Source organism: Taudactylus pleione, unplaced genomic scaffold, assembly GCF_031769625.1.
Source record: "Taudactylus pleione unplaced genomic scaffold, aTauple2 ptg000205l, whole genome shotgun sequence".
In the NCBI taxonomy this organism is placed as follows: Eukaryota; Metazoa; Chordata; class Amphibia; order Anura; family Myobatrachidae; genus Taudactylus; species Taudactylus pleione.
In genome coordinates, this window is record NW_028284607.1 from 3,488,791 (window position 1) to 3,507,092 (window position 18,302).

An 18,302-nucleotide genomic window follows, 5' to 3' on the forward strand; every position below is an offset into this window, starting at 1 on the left:
CACCTGTAGCTCTCAGCCTCATCCCCCAGCCCCAGTGTGTCTCATCCCCATTCTCCCAGACCCAGTGTGTCTCTCTACCCCTTTCCCTCAAACCCAGTGTGTCTCTCAGACCCATTCCCCCCAGACCCAGTGTGTGTCTCAACCCCAATCCCCAGCCCCAGTGTGTGTCCGCCTCATTCACCCCCAGCCCCCTAGCCCCAGTGTGTGTCTCAACCCCATTCCCCAGCCCCAGTGTGTCCCCGCATCATTCCTCCCAGCCCCAGTGTCTCAACCCCATTGTCAAGCCCCAGTGTGTGTCTCAGCTCAAGTGTGTGTCAACCTCATTCCCCACCAGCCCCAGTGTGTGACAGCCTCATTCCTCCCAGCCCCAGTGAGTTTCAGCCCCAGTGTGTCAGCCCCATTCCCCCCAGCCCCAGTGTGTCTCAGCTTCTGTGTGTGTCAGCCTCATTCCCCCCAGCCCGTGTACCCCAGCCCCTGTATGTCAGCCTCATTCCCCCCAGCCCGTGTATCCCAGCCCCTGTGTGTCAGCCTCATTCCCCCCAGCCCATGTATCCCAGCCCCTGTGTGTCAGCCTCATTCCCCCCAGCCCGTGTACCCCAGCCCCTGTGTCAGCCTCATTCCCCCCAGCCCCTGTGTGCCCTAGCCCCAATGTGTGTCAGCCTCATTCCCACCAGCCCCTGTGTGCCCCAGCCCCTGTGTGTCAGCCTCATTCCCCCCAGCCTGTGTACCCAAGGTCCTGTGTCAGCCTCAATCCCCCCAGCCATTGTGTGCCCTAGCCCCAATGTATGTCAGCCTCATTCCCCCCAGCCCCTGTGTGCCAGCCTCATTCCCACCAGCCCATGTGTCTCAGCAGCCCCTGTGTATCCCAGCCCCAATTGTGTCAGCCTCATTCCCATCATCCCCTGTGTGTCTCAGCAGCCCCTGTGTACCACAGCCCCAATGTGTGTCAGCCTCATTCCCACCAGCTCTTGTTTGTGTCAACCTTGCCCCCACCTCTGTGCAGCCACCAACACTTACTTGCAGCTCCGCTGCTTGTCTCAGCTGCTGCTGTCTTGGAAGTAGGGACCGGGAGTCGGGCCGAGCTGGCAGAGAGGCTGGACGGAGGCTGAGCCATCAGTGGTGACTGCTGGCTCCGTAAAGGCTTATGAGAAGAGCCAGCAGCTCCCCCATCAGCCTTTTTTTTGGCCAGCAGCGTTTGCGCATGCCCAGCATAAGTTGTAGAGCTGCGGCAGTGGGGTGGGAAAGTGCAGGGTCCCCTGGTGGGGGTTGGGAAAGTGCAGGGTCATCACTGGTGGGGGTGGGGCCTAACAACACAATTCAATGATAACTGCAGGAACCGGCCCAATCCGCCCCTACTTCCAATGGACCAGAAACTGTAAGTGTCCGCGCACAAACTTGTCCAAGTTCTTTTCGATTACATTCTCCTGTCGACCCTGAATAACCACAGGAGCAGACCTTCTAGGGCGTCTGAGTCAAATTCTGCTTGAGAATATAGCCGGCTTAAGCAGGGAACAATATAAGGTATAAGTTTGATGTTTTTGGTGGAGGTAGATCCTGCGGCCGAAGGATACGGCGTGATGGTAACTAGCCACAACGGCGACTTGGGACAGATAGACTGTGTGGCAGGTCAGCGCCTCAGTGGAGAGTGGCTGTCTGGGCCTCAGTAAATGTTGTACATTACACTTGTACTAAAGTTAACTTTTGTTCTCTCAACAACTCAACCTTCTGGCAATAAGAGAAATATGACTTACACAATCAGTCACTACCTCACCTGAAGCACTTTCACATGGTGGTCTCCACTTCACCCACACCTCCAGGCCTGAATGCAGTAAGGGATATGAGATTGGAATACTCTTTTGCTACAAAATGTTTTATCACTCACATTCACATCTTTTGCAGTACATGCTTTCAGGATATTCAACCCAATCTCTCTTCATGTTGTTGTGATCTATCTTCTGGACGACAACAACAGTTTCTTGAACATTTTTCTGCCTTGTTTCCTCATTTCTTATGCTGTAACATTGTTAATATCATCATGGGTGATTTCAACATCTCTATTATCACCTGTAAGCTCTCTTCCATTACTTCAACTTCTGTTATTGTACTCTAGAAAGCCTCCTCACACCTGCAGAAATATTAACTTTCCAAAAAATTTCAATAACTTTCCACCTCTGTGAAATAACTTCGCTCACCATTTTCTACATTCTTGTATCCTGATATTGTTGTACCACATGTTAACCAAACCCTAGAAGCACAACTTGATGAAGTTGCTCCAGCTAATCTTCACAATCCACGTTGACGTCAGTGTCTGCATGGGACTCTATAGTAACACAATATGTTAAAAAAAAAATGTATTAAAAAGAATGCAGTTGGTGTAAATCTCATACACCTAATGACTTCCTCACCTATAATCAAGGCTGCTGACCAGCTTCTGCCTTCAATACAAAAGCAAAAATGTGGGGATTACATCTCTCCCTATGGCAACCTTTCTCTCTCTCTCTCTCCTTTGCGTGACTGGCAGGTGGCGCATCGAAGCCAGGAGTCACATCGAAGCCAGTGCAGTCATGGACTGCAACTGGCTCATTGAAGTAGCGGATTTTACTGGGGGTGCTGTAGCCCCACAGCTCCTAGGTAAAATCCACCATTGATTGTAAATAAATATTAATTGGGTGAATCATGTATTTAGTCCATTATTGCCTACCTTATTAATTTACACTTCGGGAGAAGCCCAGAGTGGAGATGCAGGTGAGTGGTGATGGGGACGGGGCTGGGCTATTCACATAATTAGGCCCCGCTCCTAATGGCGGAATGTCGCAAATTGTGGATATTTAGAAATAGGTAGGGGACAAATTACGCAGTTATCATAGAATTGTGTTGTAAGGCCCCACCCCCCGCCTCATGGATCTACCCATAAAATCGTGAGCCTCCTGTAGGTTCCGAGAGAGTAGGCAGCTATGGTTTAGTCTCTTGTTTAAAACAATGATGTGGGTAGAAGATATAACATAAAAACAATTCTGAAACATGTACCATCATCATTACTATGTTTACTTTAAAAAAAAAAAAAAATTATTTTGAATCCAAAAAAAACAGGAGAGGTGCAGAAATGACCAATGTAGAACGCACAAAGCCAGCAAACGAACACACAAGTCCAGTGAATGAACAATGTGACTTACTTTAATAGCATAAAATGAGACACTTTTGTGATTGGATTAAACTTGAAACAGATTAAAACCTGAAACACCTGCCCAGAGTACAATTACCAATTAATCTGTAGTTCCGGTGAAAACAGGGCAAAATCCTTTGAGACGCCCATCACTAATGGTAATGAGGTGCCTATGCTCCCAAGTTGAAAAGAAATATGATTGTAATTGATGAAAAATAGCTAATCATAAAACCAATCTGAATGTTAAATACCATGAGGTCTCAGCACAAACAAATTGAATTGTGGGCATCAGATTTGTACCCAATGTAATGCTTGTATGCTTCAGACTTCCATTGTCCAAGCACTTTAATCTCAGAAACCGAAACACCTATGGAAGCGGCAGTAGTAGCATGCCCATTCCGAATGGAATTAGTGCCATACTTACTGAGGGGCAAGTCAGGATACTGTATAATGCTAGAAAGCCCATTAAAATTGATACTCTGTCAACAGAGAACTATAAAAAAACATAAGACTTCAATAAAGAGCATAGGGCAACCTTGGATGAAGTAACCAATTCGCCAATCTGATAGGCCTCTTGAAAGGTTATCGCAAAAGTGAGCTAAAATAAAAGAATCTGATGAGAGGCACAAACAACAGACACTGAAGACATAAATCACACAAATAAACTAACAGTCATGGGGTGCCTGCAATCATCTGGGAAAGGGGCCAAATGGGCCTAGTGAAATCCCATCGACCTAGAAAGCACAGAAAGAACGTACTGCAGATGATCTTGTTCGCAACTACAGCTTTAGACTTACTGGCAGTATAGAGGCCCTAAATAAAGACAAATATATGATACAGGGTCTTACCTCTTTCCTGTTTACAAATAAAATAACACAAATAAAAAGTATGGCGCTACAAGCATCATATAAGACCCATAAAATGACAGAAAATAATCTACTTATTAATAGTAATAAAGTGGATTCAACCTCTGCAGCTGTGTTCAAGATAAGATTGCTAATTCCTCGTAAAAAAAATCTAGAATTTGTGGAGAAATGTAGAAATTACATCAAAATGTCAAAAGAAAAAGTGGGGGAGGGGATTTAATGACAAATACATGTATTACAATTGCAAACACAATAAAAACAATAATATAACTGAAATTTAAATAAATGGATCCAATATAAATATAAGTACAAGTCAATAAGTCTAGATAAAAAATCCAAATGAACAATCTCGCTATTGAATACAAAGAGAATATTACCACTATATCACGCTGGCAGGAACATGACATATGCAATAAAAATTAAAAAAATAGAGAGAGAAATATGACGAAAAGGAGAATATGGTGAGAGAAGAAATAGAAGGAAAGAATAGGAGAAATTAAGAGAAAGCTATTAAACAGGGCCGCAACAGAGCTTTTCTGCGCCCTGTGCCGGCATTGCTCCTCGAGCTCATGAATTATATGCTCCTTGTGGAAACTCAATTGTGAGAACATAGTACTTATCCCACCACCAATAGAGCCCATTGTTAATCTAGCACACCCATTAGCCATAACATTAAAACCACCTGTCTAATATTGTATACTGTAATTCCCCCTCGTGACCCGCCAAAACAGCTCTGACCCGCCAAGGCATGAACTCCCCCAGATCTCTGAAGGTGTCCTGTAGTATTTGGCATCAAGATGTTAGCAACAAATCCTTTAAATTCTGTAAATTCTGAGGTGGGGCCACCATGACTTGGATTGATGTCTGGGCAACTTGGAAGCCAAGTTAACGCCTTGAATTCTTTGTCATGTTCCTCAAACCATTGCTGAACAATTTTTGCAGTGTGGCAGGGTGCATTTTGTAGTTTATAGAGGTCACTGCCATCAGGGATTACCATTGCCATGAAGGGGTGTACTTAGTCTGCAACAATGTTTAGGTACAGTAGGTAGTAGGTGCCAAAGTATCCACATGAAGAACTCAAGGCTTCCCAGCAGAACATTGCCCAGAGCACCACACTGTCTCTGCCAGTTTGCCATTTTCCCATCCTGGGGACATCTTTCCCCAGGTAAATGACGCACATGCACCTGGCCATCCACATGAAGTAAAAGAAAACGTGATTCATCAGAACAGGCCACCTTCTTCCATTGTAGGCACTTTCGGTGGTGGTAAGGGGTTAGCATGGGCACTATGACCGGTCTGCAGGTACACAGCCCCATACGTAGCAAGCTGTGATGTACTGTGTGTTCTGACACCTTACTATTGTAGACAGCATTACCTTTTTTAGCAATTTGTGTTACAATAGCTGTTTTGTGGGATCAAATCGGATGGGCTAGCATTCACTCCCCATGTGCATTAATGAGCCTTGAACACCCACGCCCCTAACACTGGCTCACCGGTTGTCCTTCCTTAGACTACTTTTAGTGGGTACTAACTACTGTATGCCAGGAAAAAACCCACAATACATGCCGTCACAATTTGCCCATTGTCAAAGTCGCTCAGATCCTTATGCTTGCCCATATTTCCTGCTTCTAACAAATCAAATTCAAGAACTGACAGTTTACTTGCTGCCTAATATATCCCACCCATTGCCAGGTGGCATTTTAATGAGATAATCACTTTATTCACTTAATTTTCTCTTGTATCCAGCTCTTTCATTGTAGTGTTTGCTGCTTGAAAATGACACTGTTGACCAAAAAAGTTTGCAACATTGCACTGCAGTGAGAAAATAGCCAATGATGACAGTAATATACCTGCTTACTCTTCCGGAATGAACAGGGTGCCCCAAAATTTTGTGGAGTTCTCACTGACTAAGATAAAAGCAAGGCACCCTCCAAATTTTCTTAATCTTGCTGCACACCCTGCTCAGTGATCTTCGATTTGCAGCAGGTGAGGGGCCATAATGACAATAATCATGTTGCCATTCCCCCTGCACTGGCCTTTTTTACCTCCACTGAGATTTCCCAGATAGGAGTACCAGAAAGTCTGAAAATATGGAAGAGAATCTCTGATGCTACAAAGAACACAGGGATTATTATGAGTTCCAGCATTTTACTATGCTACCTACAGCACCTACCTACTGCTTTAATTTTAGCTGCGAAAACCCTTTAATCTGTGAGGAAACCAGTTCAGTTTACTGGGTAAATAGAGGGGAAGGAGTATCAGCAGGGGAGCTATGAATCCGAGGAGCAGGGGGTCAGTATAGAGGGCAGTCAGCAGGGCAGGCTCCAGGGGTCGGAGCACCCTATGCCGGCCCCCTCCAGAGCGCTCTATCTTCGCTGCGTGCGGCAGAAAATGGGGGTGTGAACTAATTACCATAGGCCACGCCCCCTATGTGACATTAGTAGGAGGCGTGTCTGCCTCCAAATAATGTCAGGCTGGGGGGAGCCTCACTAGCTGGGCTTCCCCCAGCCCTCTCTCGTCACTGAAAGGATGCCACGCGCGTGCGCACAGCATCCATTCAGAGTCTCCGGGGTCCGGCACCACCACACAGCTGCGACAGTGGGGGGTCCAACCTCCTGATTTAACCTCCTGATTTAACCACTTCGGCCCACGGGTGGAACAGCAGGACAGTAATGTCCTGCTGTAATCGGGATGTTGGGGAGGGGTCGAACACCCCTAGAGCCAGCCCTGGCAGTCAGTATACAGTTATCACCTCACAAGGGGCATGCATTGCAACAATAGGCTGCACGGTCCCCTGTTTGTTTCTTCATGGCCACGCCTCTTTCTCACTGACAGCCTTTGGATCTGTCTGACAGAGTGATGCCTCTTGAATGCTGTGTGGCTGCAACAGATGAGATCTCCAACAGGTAAGTTATGCTATAGGGGGATGGCAGTGGGTATAGCATATGGTATTAATAGTAATAATATTAATAAAGGGGTAATGGGCTAATTCTTTAATGGGGTTTTTAGGATGAAGGTTTTTTTTTACGAGACTGAGGGATGTAATTAGTGGTTTAATGTACATAAATGTAATTATTTGATGATGTTGGGGCAAATTAATAGTTGGGATTATGATGGTAATAATTTTAAAGGGACTAATTATATTAATTACACATACATCTATCTAACGCGTAAGCGCCGTGTGATTCGGCCATATATATCTGCATGCAAAATGCTACGTTACAGTGTCAGCAGATTTGACACAGATTTGATACAGCCGCAGTCGCACACAGAATATAGGCGTGCCTGTGCGTCCTATTCGCATAATTTTGTGGATAAGATGCATTTTAATGGAAAAATTGCATGCAAAGAGGCTCTGCACTACTGAGTCATGCCAACTAGAAAGGCTGTTTAACACACAAGGAGGCTAGATGTATGTGAACACATCTATACATGCAATGGGGTAAGTTACTATGAAACTGAAGTAGTTAATGATTTTGAGGAGAGGTTGATTATTGATGAAGGAATGATATTGTGAAGCAATCAAAAATATTCTTTATATTGTATGGTGGTCACTGATGCTCTCTGTATTATATTGTGGTCACTGATACTCTCTGTATTATATGGCAGACATTGATGATCTCTGCATTATATGGTGGTCCCCAGGATGTTATCTGCATTATATGACAGTCACTGTGATGTCATCTGCATTTTATGGTTATCCTATGTATTGTATAGTGGTCAGTGATCCGATATGCATTACATAACCATCACTGCAATGCTCTCTGTATTATGTGGCATTCACTTTGATGTTCTCTGTATTACATGGCGTTACTGCAATGTTCTCTGTATTATATGGCGGTCACTGTGTTGCTCTCTGCATTATATGGTGGTCACTGTGATGTCCCTGAATTATATGGTAGTCAGTGCAATACTCTCTGCATTATATGACGGTCACTTTGATGCTCTCTGCATTATCAGATGGTCTGTATGATGTTTACTGCATTATATGGTGCTCACTGCAGTGCTCTATGGTGGTCACTGATGCTCTTTGTATTATATGATGGTCACTGATACTCCCTGTTTATCTGGCAGCTACTGTAAGGTTCTCTGCATTATATGTTGATCATTGTAATGTTCTCTGTATTTAATGGTGGTCACTGATGCTCTCTGCATTATATTCTGGTAACTGTGATGCTCTCTGTATTGTCCACTGCAATGCTTTGTGGTGGAAGAGGTAGTGTAGTGAAGGCAGTGATACTTAGCCATTGAGTATTAAGATAGAGGAGCATACATGCAGCATTCAAAGGTGAAGACACCCGAGAACCACAAAATAAATCCAGCAGGCAACTTAATGTAATTGGACAACAAAATGGGTTTTGCCTTCACCCTATATCCATTTCAGTCTTTACAATGTTGACAGCTGTATCCAAGCAAGTCAAGAGTGAGTATTATCTACATGGGGAGGGTTGTCGGGTATTTTTATTGTAAGCTGGCAACTTTTAGCCTGGGGATCAACTTTCAGCCTGGTGGCAGAAACACAAACATGTGTCCCTGGCTTTTCTACCGGCAAACTGTGACAGAAAAATGAATGCATCAAAAATCTTTCAGGAGTGGTTTATCTAATGCGGGTGTGGTTTAAGTAGCCATTTAAATTTATAAAAATTGTTATATCAAAGAGCTTTAAGCAAATACAAAACCTATTAGCCCCAACTGACAAAGCAGTATCTATTCAAATGTCCTCTGTTTAATACAGAGAGCATAACAATGACCTCTATACAATAAATACATTTAAAGTCAGACTCCAAATATGACCGCCTCTACTTGCTCTTTAAAAATCATATTCCTAGTCTAACTCCCCTTTGTTTAAAATCAGACCCCAGATTTCACTGAATCAAACTTCCCTTATTAAATATGGTACCCCAGATATGACAACCCACATACTTGATTAAAAACTATGGGGTAAATATGATAGGCTGCAGCTTTGAGACATCGGCAACTCCCGTGCGAGACTGCCAGATGTTTTAAAGTAGCAGTCTTTTAATTGACAAAGGCACATACGGGCATACCTCCCAACTGTCCCGCTTCCAGCAGGACAGTCCCGTTTCTCCAGGACTGTCTCGCTGTCCCACCCGCAGGCCGCATTGTCCAGTAGTGGGGGAGGGGAAGTTGGGGAGAGCACAAACCGCTGCTCTGCAAAGCAGAGCAGTGGGTGTGCAGGAGGAGAACAGATGCCGTGCGCATCTGTTCTCTTGTGTACGGAGAGCCTGGGGGCTGGCCAGCATCTCGGAGAGTGCTGGGCACACCCCCAAAGTGACGAAAATGGGGGAACCCACGGGGCTCCGCCTCATTTTCCGTAGACTCTGCCCCTTTTTACTCAAGCCACACCCCTTTTCGGACGCATGCTCGTGGTAGTAGGCGCGTTTCGCCTCGGCTTGTTCACCTACAACCACGAGCCCCTGCATCAATATACAGGGGCACCACTTTTCACTGTCAAGGGGGTCTCCGTTTAGCCACTACGATACAGGTATCTTCTTTCTATAGGTGTGACACTCCCGCAGCGCATTTGCCCTCTGCAATGCCTCCGGCAACAGAGACCATCTAACACCTTGCACGGGATCTCTCATACCTATCTTTATCTTTCTTTCCATCGGCATCACCGGAGTCCCTCTCTCATCTGGTGTCCTCCTTGCAATGACACTTGACAGCAGAGGGGACGGAGGTTGCATAGTCACGTACTATCTATATTAGTCAAGAACATATATTGTCTTATAGCATACCCTGCACGGACAACAATTCACAGCAGCCTCCATTTGATATTGATGCATTGTTTTCATGTTTTTTGTTTAGTGTTTTGTAACACATTCGTGAATGATACAACATGTGTTGACTAAATAATAATATGAACTATATGGTTTACTATATACATATATGTTGGATATATTTGTTTCATTATTTGTTCCTGTTTATGCATCATATGCACTAGAAATAGAACACTGGGAGTGACCTGGGTATTATACCCTTATTGTGTTAAAGTACTCTCAGTGCCACTGAGATTGGTATACGGAGTGATTAATCCCTGAGTAGTGTAATACCATTGTGTATAGACTTTTTTACTTTATTTTCACCGTCCTACTAATTGTTTTCGGTGTTTTGATTTATTTATTTGACATCTATCTAACACCGCATGTTTTCCTCACAGAGGGGCAGACTAGTCCATCATTATAATCTAGTCTTGTTATTACAACCCTATTTTTTTAAACATAATCATTAAAGGTTATATTTTAATGTTATCAATTCTCCATTACAATATACTTACATAATGAGAGCCCCAAGAAGGAAATTCTCTGTATAGCATTCTTGCTATTTTGTCTATAGTTCTGTGGATCATTCACATTTTTCCTAAGGAGCACCGCCAACTATTTAAATGTGTTGATCTATTTAAATCTATACTGTCTTATAAGTTGGTTTTTCATATATGCTGTTACATTTGAGTCTAGTGCAGGATCACCTTTATATAGATTGGCATTAATACTTAGGATGACGTTCTTGAATGGGTTCCATGAATGTCCATAGTCTGAGATGAGATAAAGAGGGTGGAATAGCATAGTTTATTAATTCTCTCTTATCTACAGGACGAGAAGCATCCATCCTTGAAATCACGATCATGGACACGTCACCCAAATACAAATGGAATGCTCAGACCTCATAATTCATGGAACCCTCCTCGCTGTGGAGTACCTGATATTCCTGCCCCTGCAGATTCCTCAAATGGACGAAATAGACAAAAGCGATATGTGCTCTCTGGAGGACGTTTGGACAAGACAAACCTTACCTACAAGTAAGACCTCATGCACATGTCAATAATAATACATTTTATTGCAATAAGCTTAAATATGTGGTGTCTTAGAGCAATTGAAGTGAAACAGTATATGGTATAAAGAAGAATTTAAGATTGCTTTGAATGACACAAGGTATAGGTCTCATAATATGTGGTCCCAGCAGAAGTTTCACCACCTATATCACAATGCACCTGGATTACATTTAATTCCTTGCTCTAATCTGTTCAGAAATTGTTTTGCTGTGATGGTAAAATAATCAATTGCAAAACATAGCATACAGAAATCATAATGTGTTACATCCAGAATAAGAAAACATATTGGGGTCTGTTTATGATGTTTCTTAGCTTCTCGTAGGTTAAGAAGAGATTTACTTTGTAGAAATCAGAGATTTTTCCGGTGCTAACCTATTTTACGCCCCTTACAGCGGTCATCATAAACCACTATAGCGAGTTAGTGATGGAGGCTTAACGCAAATTACCAAACCATGAAAAGCATCTTGAGATGGCATTACTCTATACACGGTAATGGGGGATCTGTAAGCCAAAAAAGGTTTTGCTTGATCCCCACAATGGCCATGCATGAGCATTTGACCCTTAGGCTACCAAGGAAGGAGAGGAAATCCTTGCAGAGGTTTTGAGTTTTAGCTGACCCCCAAAAAGAGCCCCAGATCGGTAAATTATGGTGCAACTAAAATCTGTATCACTGCAATATGAGATACAGGACCTCATTCAGAGTCGGTCGAAGCGGCCGCACGGTCGTATAGATAAAGGGGCCGGATATGCAAATGATGCACACGCATGTTGCGTCCCTAAGGTCGGATCGTTAGCTGGCCGACCAAGGGGTGGATGCGGTCGGACCGCTAAAAATACTCCCACATCTCGTACGCATAGTGCGTCATCTCCGGCTACATAAGGATTAATCGCGAGCATCGTATGCCATCGGAACTGGTCGTAGAGCTAAAGGTTGACCTGACCCTCTCTTAAGCTCTACGATCATGTCAGTGTAAAACCTCCCCTGTCACGTGTGCCATGACACTACTTTGTTAATTATGCACTCCCATAAAACGCCGTTCGCATAATGAGGCACGCCTGCGTTCGGATCTCCACACCCCCGTTTTCAAGCACCTTCCCATGTTACCACCCACAAACGCCGCAATCTGTCACTCAAACTACCGACCTGGCGGTGTTCAAGGAGAGAGAAATTTCTGATCGTAGACCCTAGTTTGCGCACACGCATTGCGAACTGTACGCATGCGCAGATCAGCGAACATCGGCTGCGTACGACCGTGCGGCCGCTTCGACCGACTCTGAATGAAGTCCACAGAGTGTACAGATTGTTAGATAGTTCTGACTCTACAAATCTTCAGTACCTTACAAGCCCCGTTACATAAAAAAAATAATTAAAAGGCTTTAACCCAGTGGCGTATCTATAATGGGTGCACCCTGCACCCATATTTTCTAATACTCACCTTTCCGAGGTCCCGCATCGGGTCTCTCAGCCTTGCACAAAACACTGTGGCCATTTTCCCAGCGTTTTGCGCATGCACGGTTTGGAAATCACCAGGAAAATGGCTGCTGCGCCATTTCCTCAGCGACCTGCCCATGTGCAGTAGACTCTGGGCACACACTAGTGCCCAGAGTCTACTGATGCTGCGGCCGCCGGAGGTCAGCCTTCAGTCTGCCCCCTCCTCTCTTAATACGCCCCTGCTTTAACCACTTGCCTGGCCGTGGTCACAGTCCCTAAAACACCCACCAGCAGCTGCTGGAAGGTGATCTTCCAGTAGCCTCTGGGCTCAGGAGGCATTGCTGGCCTCTCTGCTCCCCGTGAACCCCAGGGCTCACCCTTTCCTCCCTGGGCACAGTGAAGGGTGATCCTCACAGGATTGCCCAGCCGCAGCTGTGTCCAGTCCACGCATAATTTTATAATTAGAGATGAGCGGTTCGTTTCTACTCGGTTACATTCAGATCTGAAAAACGGCATCTTATTGGCTGCCTGGCTCTAACGTATTTTAGAGAGCCACTAAGATGAATCTGAACTTTTGCTAATTTGTCAAAAAGAACAGAGTAGAAACGAGCAGGTTAAGCAGGTTTAAAATGCTATATTCTCATATTGTACTATTAAAATTTCCATCCTTACTTAAAACATTGTTGCTGAGCATTGTTGCCAGTATCGGACTGGGGCATGAAGGGCCCACCGAGAGAAGGCAGTGGTAGGGGCCCATGCTTAAAGAGTGTGGCCAGCTTCCAGAGGGATGTGGCCAGCCACCACAGAGACTTGGCTAACCATTATAAAGGACGGGATCAGTATCTAATACATGGAAGCCTGGCAGGGGTGAAAATGCTGAAGCTAATAAGGTAAGTAAAACTAACCCTATTCTACCCGCTAACCCTAACCTCCCCCCCCAGTGCCTAACCCTAACCCCCCCTAAGTACCTAAGCCTTACCCCCCCCCCTTCCCCGCAGCCTAAACCTAAGTCTCCCGGGGGGATGCCTAACCATAACCTCCCCCCGGGGGTGCCTAACCCTATCCCCCCCTTCCCCTAGCCTAACTCTAACCCTCCTGGTGGGCTGCCTAACCCTAAGTTCCCCCAGGGAGCCCCTAACCTAACCCTCCCCTCCCCCCCACAGTTAACATCTTCCGACGCCTGGCTTATCGATCGAAGGTGTCGGGCTCCATGCGTAGGTCTAATGACAGGCGTAGGGATTACGACACCTGTCATTAGTACTTTGCCGGGATTTGGCAGTAGGGAAGCCGGCGGTCGGCATTGCAAACGTCGGCTTCCTGACTGCATCCCTCGAGGACATAGCTTGCAGACAACATGGATAGTACACTGCATGGTCTGTTCATTTATGTTCCTGCTCTGCCAGGTAACTGACTCGGTAATAGAGTAAATATGTATAAATCTAGTGTACTGTCTGAAGCCTGACATTAGAAGAGGAGATGGGACCCTCAGACAGTGGGGCCCACCAGGAATTTCCTTTGGGCCAGTCCAACCCTGATTGTTGCTTACGAAATGTAATGTCAGTTAGGAATATACTGAATTCACTTTAGAATACGCATTATGTACAAATGATTTACTACAGCAGCAAAGACGCTTCTGTACATAGCTGGAGGTCAAATGCAATTTGTCTGCTTAATGTTAAGGATTCATTTTCATGAGGTTAGATATAAATCATATGTTTATGTAAAGAAATTTTAAGTGTTGCTGGACCTTTAAATCTATCAAAGAAATTAAGTGTTTTTCTGTTCTGTGTACAGTACCCTTATGGCCTGATTCAGCTTCAGACGGAATAGCAAAGTTGCTCGCAATCAGTTTAGCTATTCCATCTGTGCTGATATGCTAATGCAGCAGGATGCTGGGCCGTAGCTAGGGTAGTAGCCATTGCCATTGCACAGGGCACTACAGGTCAGGGGGCGCTGTTTGGGCCTGTCAAATTTCTGTTTATTATCATTCTCACTTGCAGCTTCCTCTTATTTCATCCCCATCATCTCCTGGCCTCCCCTATCTCTTCCCTGGCCCTTCCCCATGAGTCCATTCCCCTTTTTTTGGTGCATTATTGCCCCTCGAAAATGCTCTTTCTGGCACAGGGCACAAGAAAGTCTAGTTACGGCTCTGGCAGGAGGCATCATGCTTCCTGCTGCATTATGCATCCGAGTTGTGTTGTCCAAAGCAGCATCGGATACTCTGTGCACCATCGGCCGGCTAAGGTGTCCCATGGGGTCACGCAGCCGGCCTTTGCAGCGGCGAGGAAGAGGCCAGAAAATCTCTGTCAGCCGAGGCTGTCGCCGCCCCCTACCCACCCCCAAATGGCAGCAGACTGTCAATCACTGATAGTCTGCTGACAGTTTACGTGCGGGCTCGCAGACCCGTTCTGCACATGCATAGAATGGGTCTGGTGCCTGCGCAGATTCCCGATCTCGGAAATCTGCGTTCAGCAGTGCACGCTGAATTAGGTCCTACACTGCCAGATACATAGGGGTCTGTTTATTAAGATATGGTGAAGGGGCTGATTTTCTATTGCCACTTATTGCAGCCATATAAAATCACTTTTCACTGCAGTTTATACATAAAACATTGTGAGTTGCCTTGATGCAAACAAAAGCAAGTACAAACAGTGTATCTTGTCAAAAAAAGAATAATAACAATGATAATAGTTATCATAAAAACTTCTAGTTGCATACAATGCAATTTGTGTTGACACAATGTGATACAATCCAAATTAATGTATATATATTGAATTAACGCATAGGTCAGATTTATGGTAGTATGCGTACCAGCAGGGCCGGATTAAGGGGGGTCGACAAGGGTGGTCGTCCCTGGGCCCCCACACACGGAGGGGCCCTCAATAGTTGCCGCTGTCTGCACCTGCCGCTAGTGTCCCCTCCGCTAGTGTAGTGTAGACTGCAGGGAGCGCGGCCACACTACACAGTGACATACACACCCACCACCAGCGGTGGCTGTGTGTGTATGTTACAGCAGCCGATGAGAGTCAGACAGACTGTCATTGGCTGCTGCATCATGAGCTCCGCCTTCCGGCTCCCCCGCAGCGGGTGATGGTAGACGTCTCTCCCATACTTTAGTGCAGGAGAAGAGCCGGGACTCTGAGCGGACAGCGGCGGTCTCGTCAGGAGCAGGGATTCAGGTAAGATTTTGTGTGTGTGTGTGTGTGTGTGTGTGTGTGTGTGTGTGTGTGTGTGTGTGTGAAATAAGGGGCACTGTCACTGCATAGGGGGCGAGTGCTACAGGCATCACTGTATAGGGTGGCCGCTACAGGGGTCACTGTATAGGGGGGCCACTTCATGAGGGCACTGTTTAGGTGGGGTGTGCTACTAGGGGCAATGCATAAGGGGGTCTACTACTGGGGGCACTGTATAGAGGGGGGACTACTACTGGGGGCAGAGAATGGTTGGACTACTACTGGGGGCACTGTATAGGAGGGACAACTACTGGGGGCAATGCATGGGGGGACTACTACTGGGTGCAGTGCATAGGGGGAAAACTACTGGGGGTACTATATAAGGGGCACTATATAGGGGGGACTACTACTGGGGGCAATGCATGGGGGGACTACTACTGGGGGCATTGTATAGGGGGACTACTACTGGGGGCAATGTATAGGGGGGGCTACTACTGAGGGCAATGCATGGGGGGAACTAATACTGAGAGAAATGCATAGGAAGGACTACTACTGGGGGCAATGCCTAGGGGGGACAACTACTGGGAGCAAAGCATAGGGGGGATAACTACTGGGGGTAATGCATAGGGGGGACCACTACTGGGGGAAATGCATAGGGGGGGCCACTACTGGGGGCATTATATAAGGGGCACTGCATAGGGTGGACCACTACTGGGGGCCACTGCATAAGGGGCACTACTACAGGGGCACTCCATAGTGGGGACTACTACAGGGGGCACTGCATAAGTAGCACTGCATAGGGGGGACCATTACTGGGGACGTTGCATAAGGGACACTTCTACAGTGGGCATTGCAAGAGGGGCATTAGTACTGGGGGCATTAAGGTGGATAGAAAGAAAAAAAAATGCTAGGGTGACAAGAAACTGTGGTATATAGGGGCCCCCACAAGTCTGTTGCCCAGGGGCCCCCACAGACCTTAATCCAGCCCTGTGTACCAGATGCCAGATTCTTGACATGTACAGTAAATAATATCAAAGTTCAAAACTTCTCAGCCAATAGTCACCAAGATCTCTTCCCAGAGGGTGAGTCACCTCAGAGAAAATGGATAGAAACACATATAGGGTAGTACAGCAGGTAGTAAATTTCAGGAGCAAAATCTCCCTTCAAAAATCCTTATGCCTTAAATTGGTACAAAGCTTGTATATCTGGTGTATCTTTATTGGAATCCAGTGACACTCCCTCTGGAGTTCTCAAGGTTCTTACAGGGCATTAGAATAACCTCAAGAGTAGGTATAAAAAGCGGCACATAGAGTAGAATTGTTTACATAAAATAATCGTCTATCTGTATCAGTTAAGTCCAAGGATTCTAGGGTGCACAGATAGGCTTCCAAATGTAAAAATGTTTTATTGTAGTAATAAAGCATTTTTATATTCATTATCTTCTGTTGTAACCATCCTAAGATGATAACAGAAGAAAAATTGCAGCGGTACTTTATGGAAAAGTTTTCATTGGCAAATGTTTAAGAGATACAATATTGATGATAACTTCCTGTGCAAAATGCTTTTGGCACTCTTCACTTTTGCTAACATTGTAATCTTCATGTTTAAGAGATACAATATTGATGATAACTTCCTGTACAAAATGCTTTTGGCACTCTTCACTTTTGCTAACATTGTAATCTTCATGTTTTAGGATTATCCGCTTCCCATGGCAGCTTAGCAAGGTAAAGGTGAGAAGGACTCTTGCTGAAGCACTTAGAGTATGGAGTGAGGTGACCCCTTTGACATTCACAGAGGTGCAAGAAGGGCGTGCTGACATCATTATTGATTTCACACGGTAGGTTTGTAAATTAGTATTGAATACTTCTATGAGGCTGTATCTAAGCCTAACAAGACCAGGGCTATTTCAGGGTCGGATTTAGGGCCATATGGGCCTGAAATTTATCAAAGGCCCATACTGAGAAGGGGAGGAGCTGTGACCAGTGCTGTGTGAGTGTGACCAGAGCCAAGTGGGCATGTACACCCCTACACTATCAGCACCGCTGTCTCCCTAAATACATTAAACTTGAAAAATTGAAGAATTGTGTGGGAAAATTAAAAATACAATTTTAATATTTATGATTTATGGTCAACTGTGTGGTCAGCTAGGCAGCTGGTCATCATCGTGCTGCCATGATGATGGGCCTATTTATATGTGGAGGCCTGGAGCTGTAGCTCCATCCAACCCATTGTTAATCTGGCCCTAGACGGGACAGAGATTGTGGGAATAGGTACAAAGCACCAGAAAAGGATCTTCCAATTGTCATTAAATTTGTAGCAGGAGAATGACAGTAATACATATGACTATACAGGGCAGGCTTGGCAGTGGTTGACAACAGGTAGGCTTTATATAGCCCTATATCATTGTTCTAGCCAACAACCTGTAAGGGTGACGTTTATTCACCGTTTGTGAACTAATCAAATACATGTTTGCATAATCATTTCAAAGGCAGATTATCTAAAAAATGTGTATACAAAAGTTCTTTGGTGTATAGTTCAATTAAATAAATAGAACCCCAAATGTCAATATGGCATATATTTCAAGTAACCCAACCTTATTATAGTACATATTTTTGATAAATATTTCATCTCAAGGTCCCAAACAAAAACAGTAAAATTATTCATTTTAAAACCAAAAATATTGTAAAACAATATGTTTATAAAGAACACCAAGTATGTAATATATTAAAATATATATATATATATATACAGGGAGGAGAGTGGGTCCAATATTTCTTACAATTCAACACTTTAAACTTCTAAAATTAAATTTGTT

At 44.9% G+C, this 18,302-nt stretch overlaps 1 protein-coding gene across 1 annotated transcript in view; it reads left to right on the plus strand.

The window, feature by feature from the left end:
- MMP11 (matrix metallopeptidase 11) overlaps window positions 1-18,302 on the plus strand; it is a 59,677-nt gene that overhangs the window by 13,906 nt on the left and 27,469 nt on the right. The window contains 2 exon segments of the mRNA XM_088477954.1: window positions 10,644-10,849; window positions 17,181-17,324. Of these exon segments, the coding sequence (XP_088334080.1) occupies window positions 10,644-10,849; window positions 17,181-17,324 (350 nt within the window).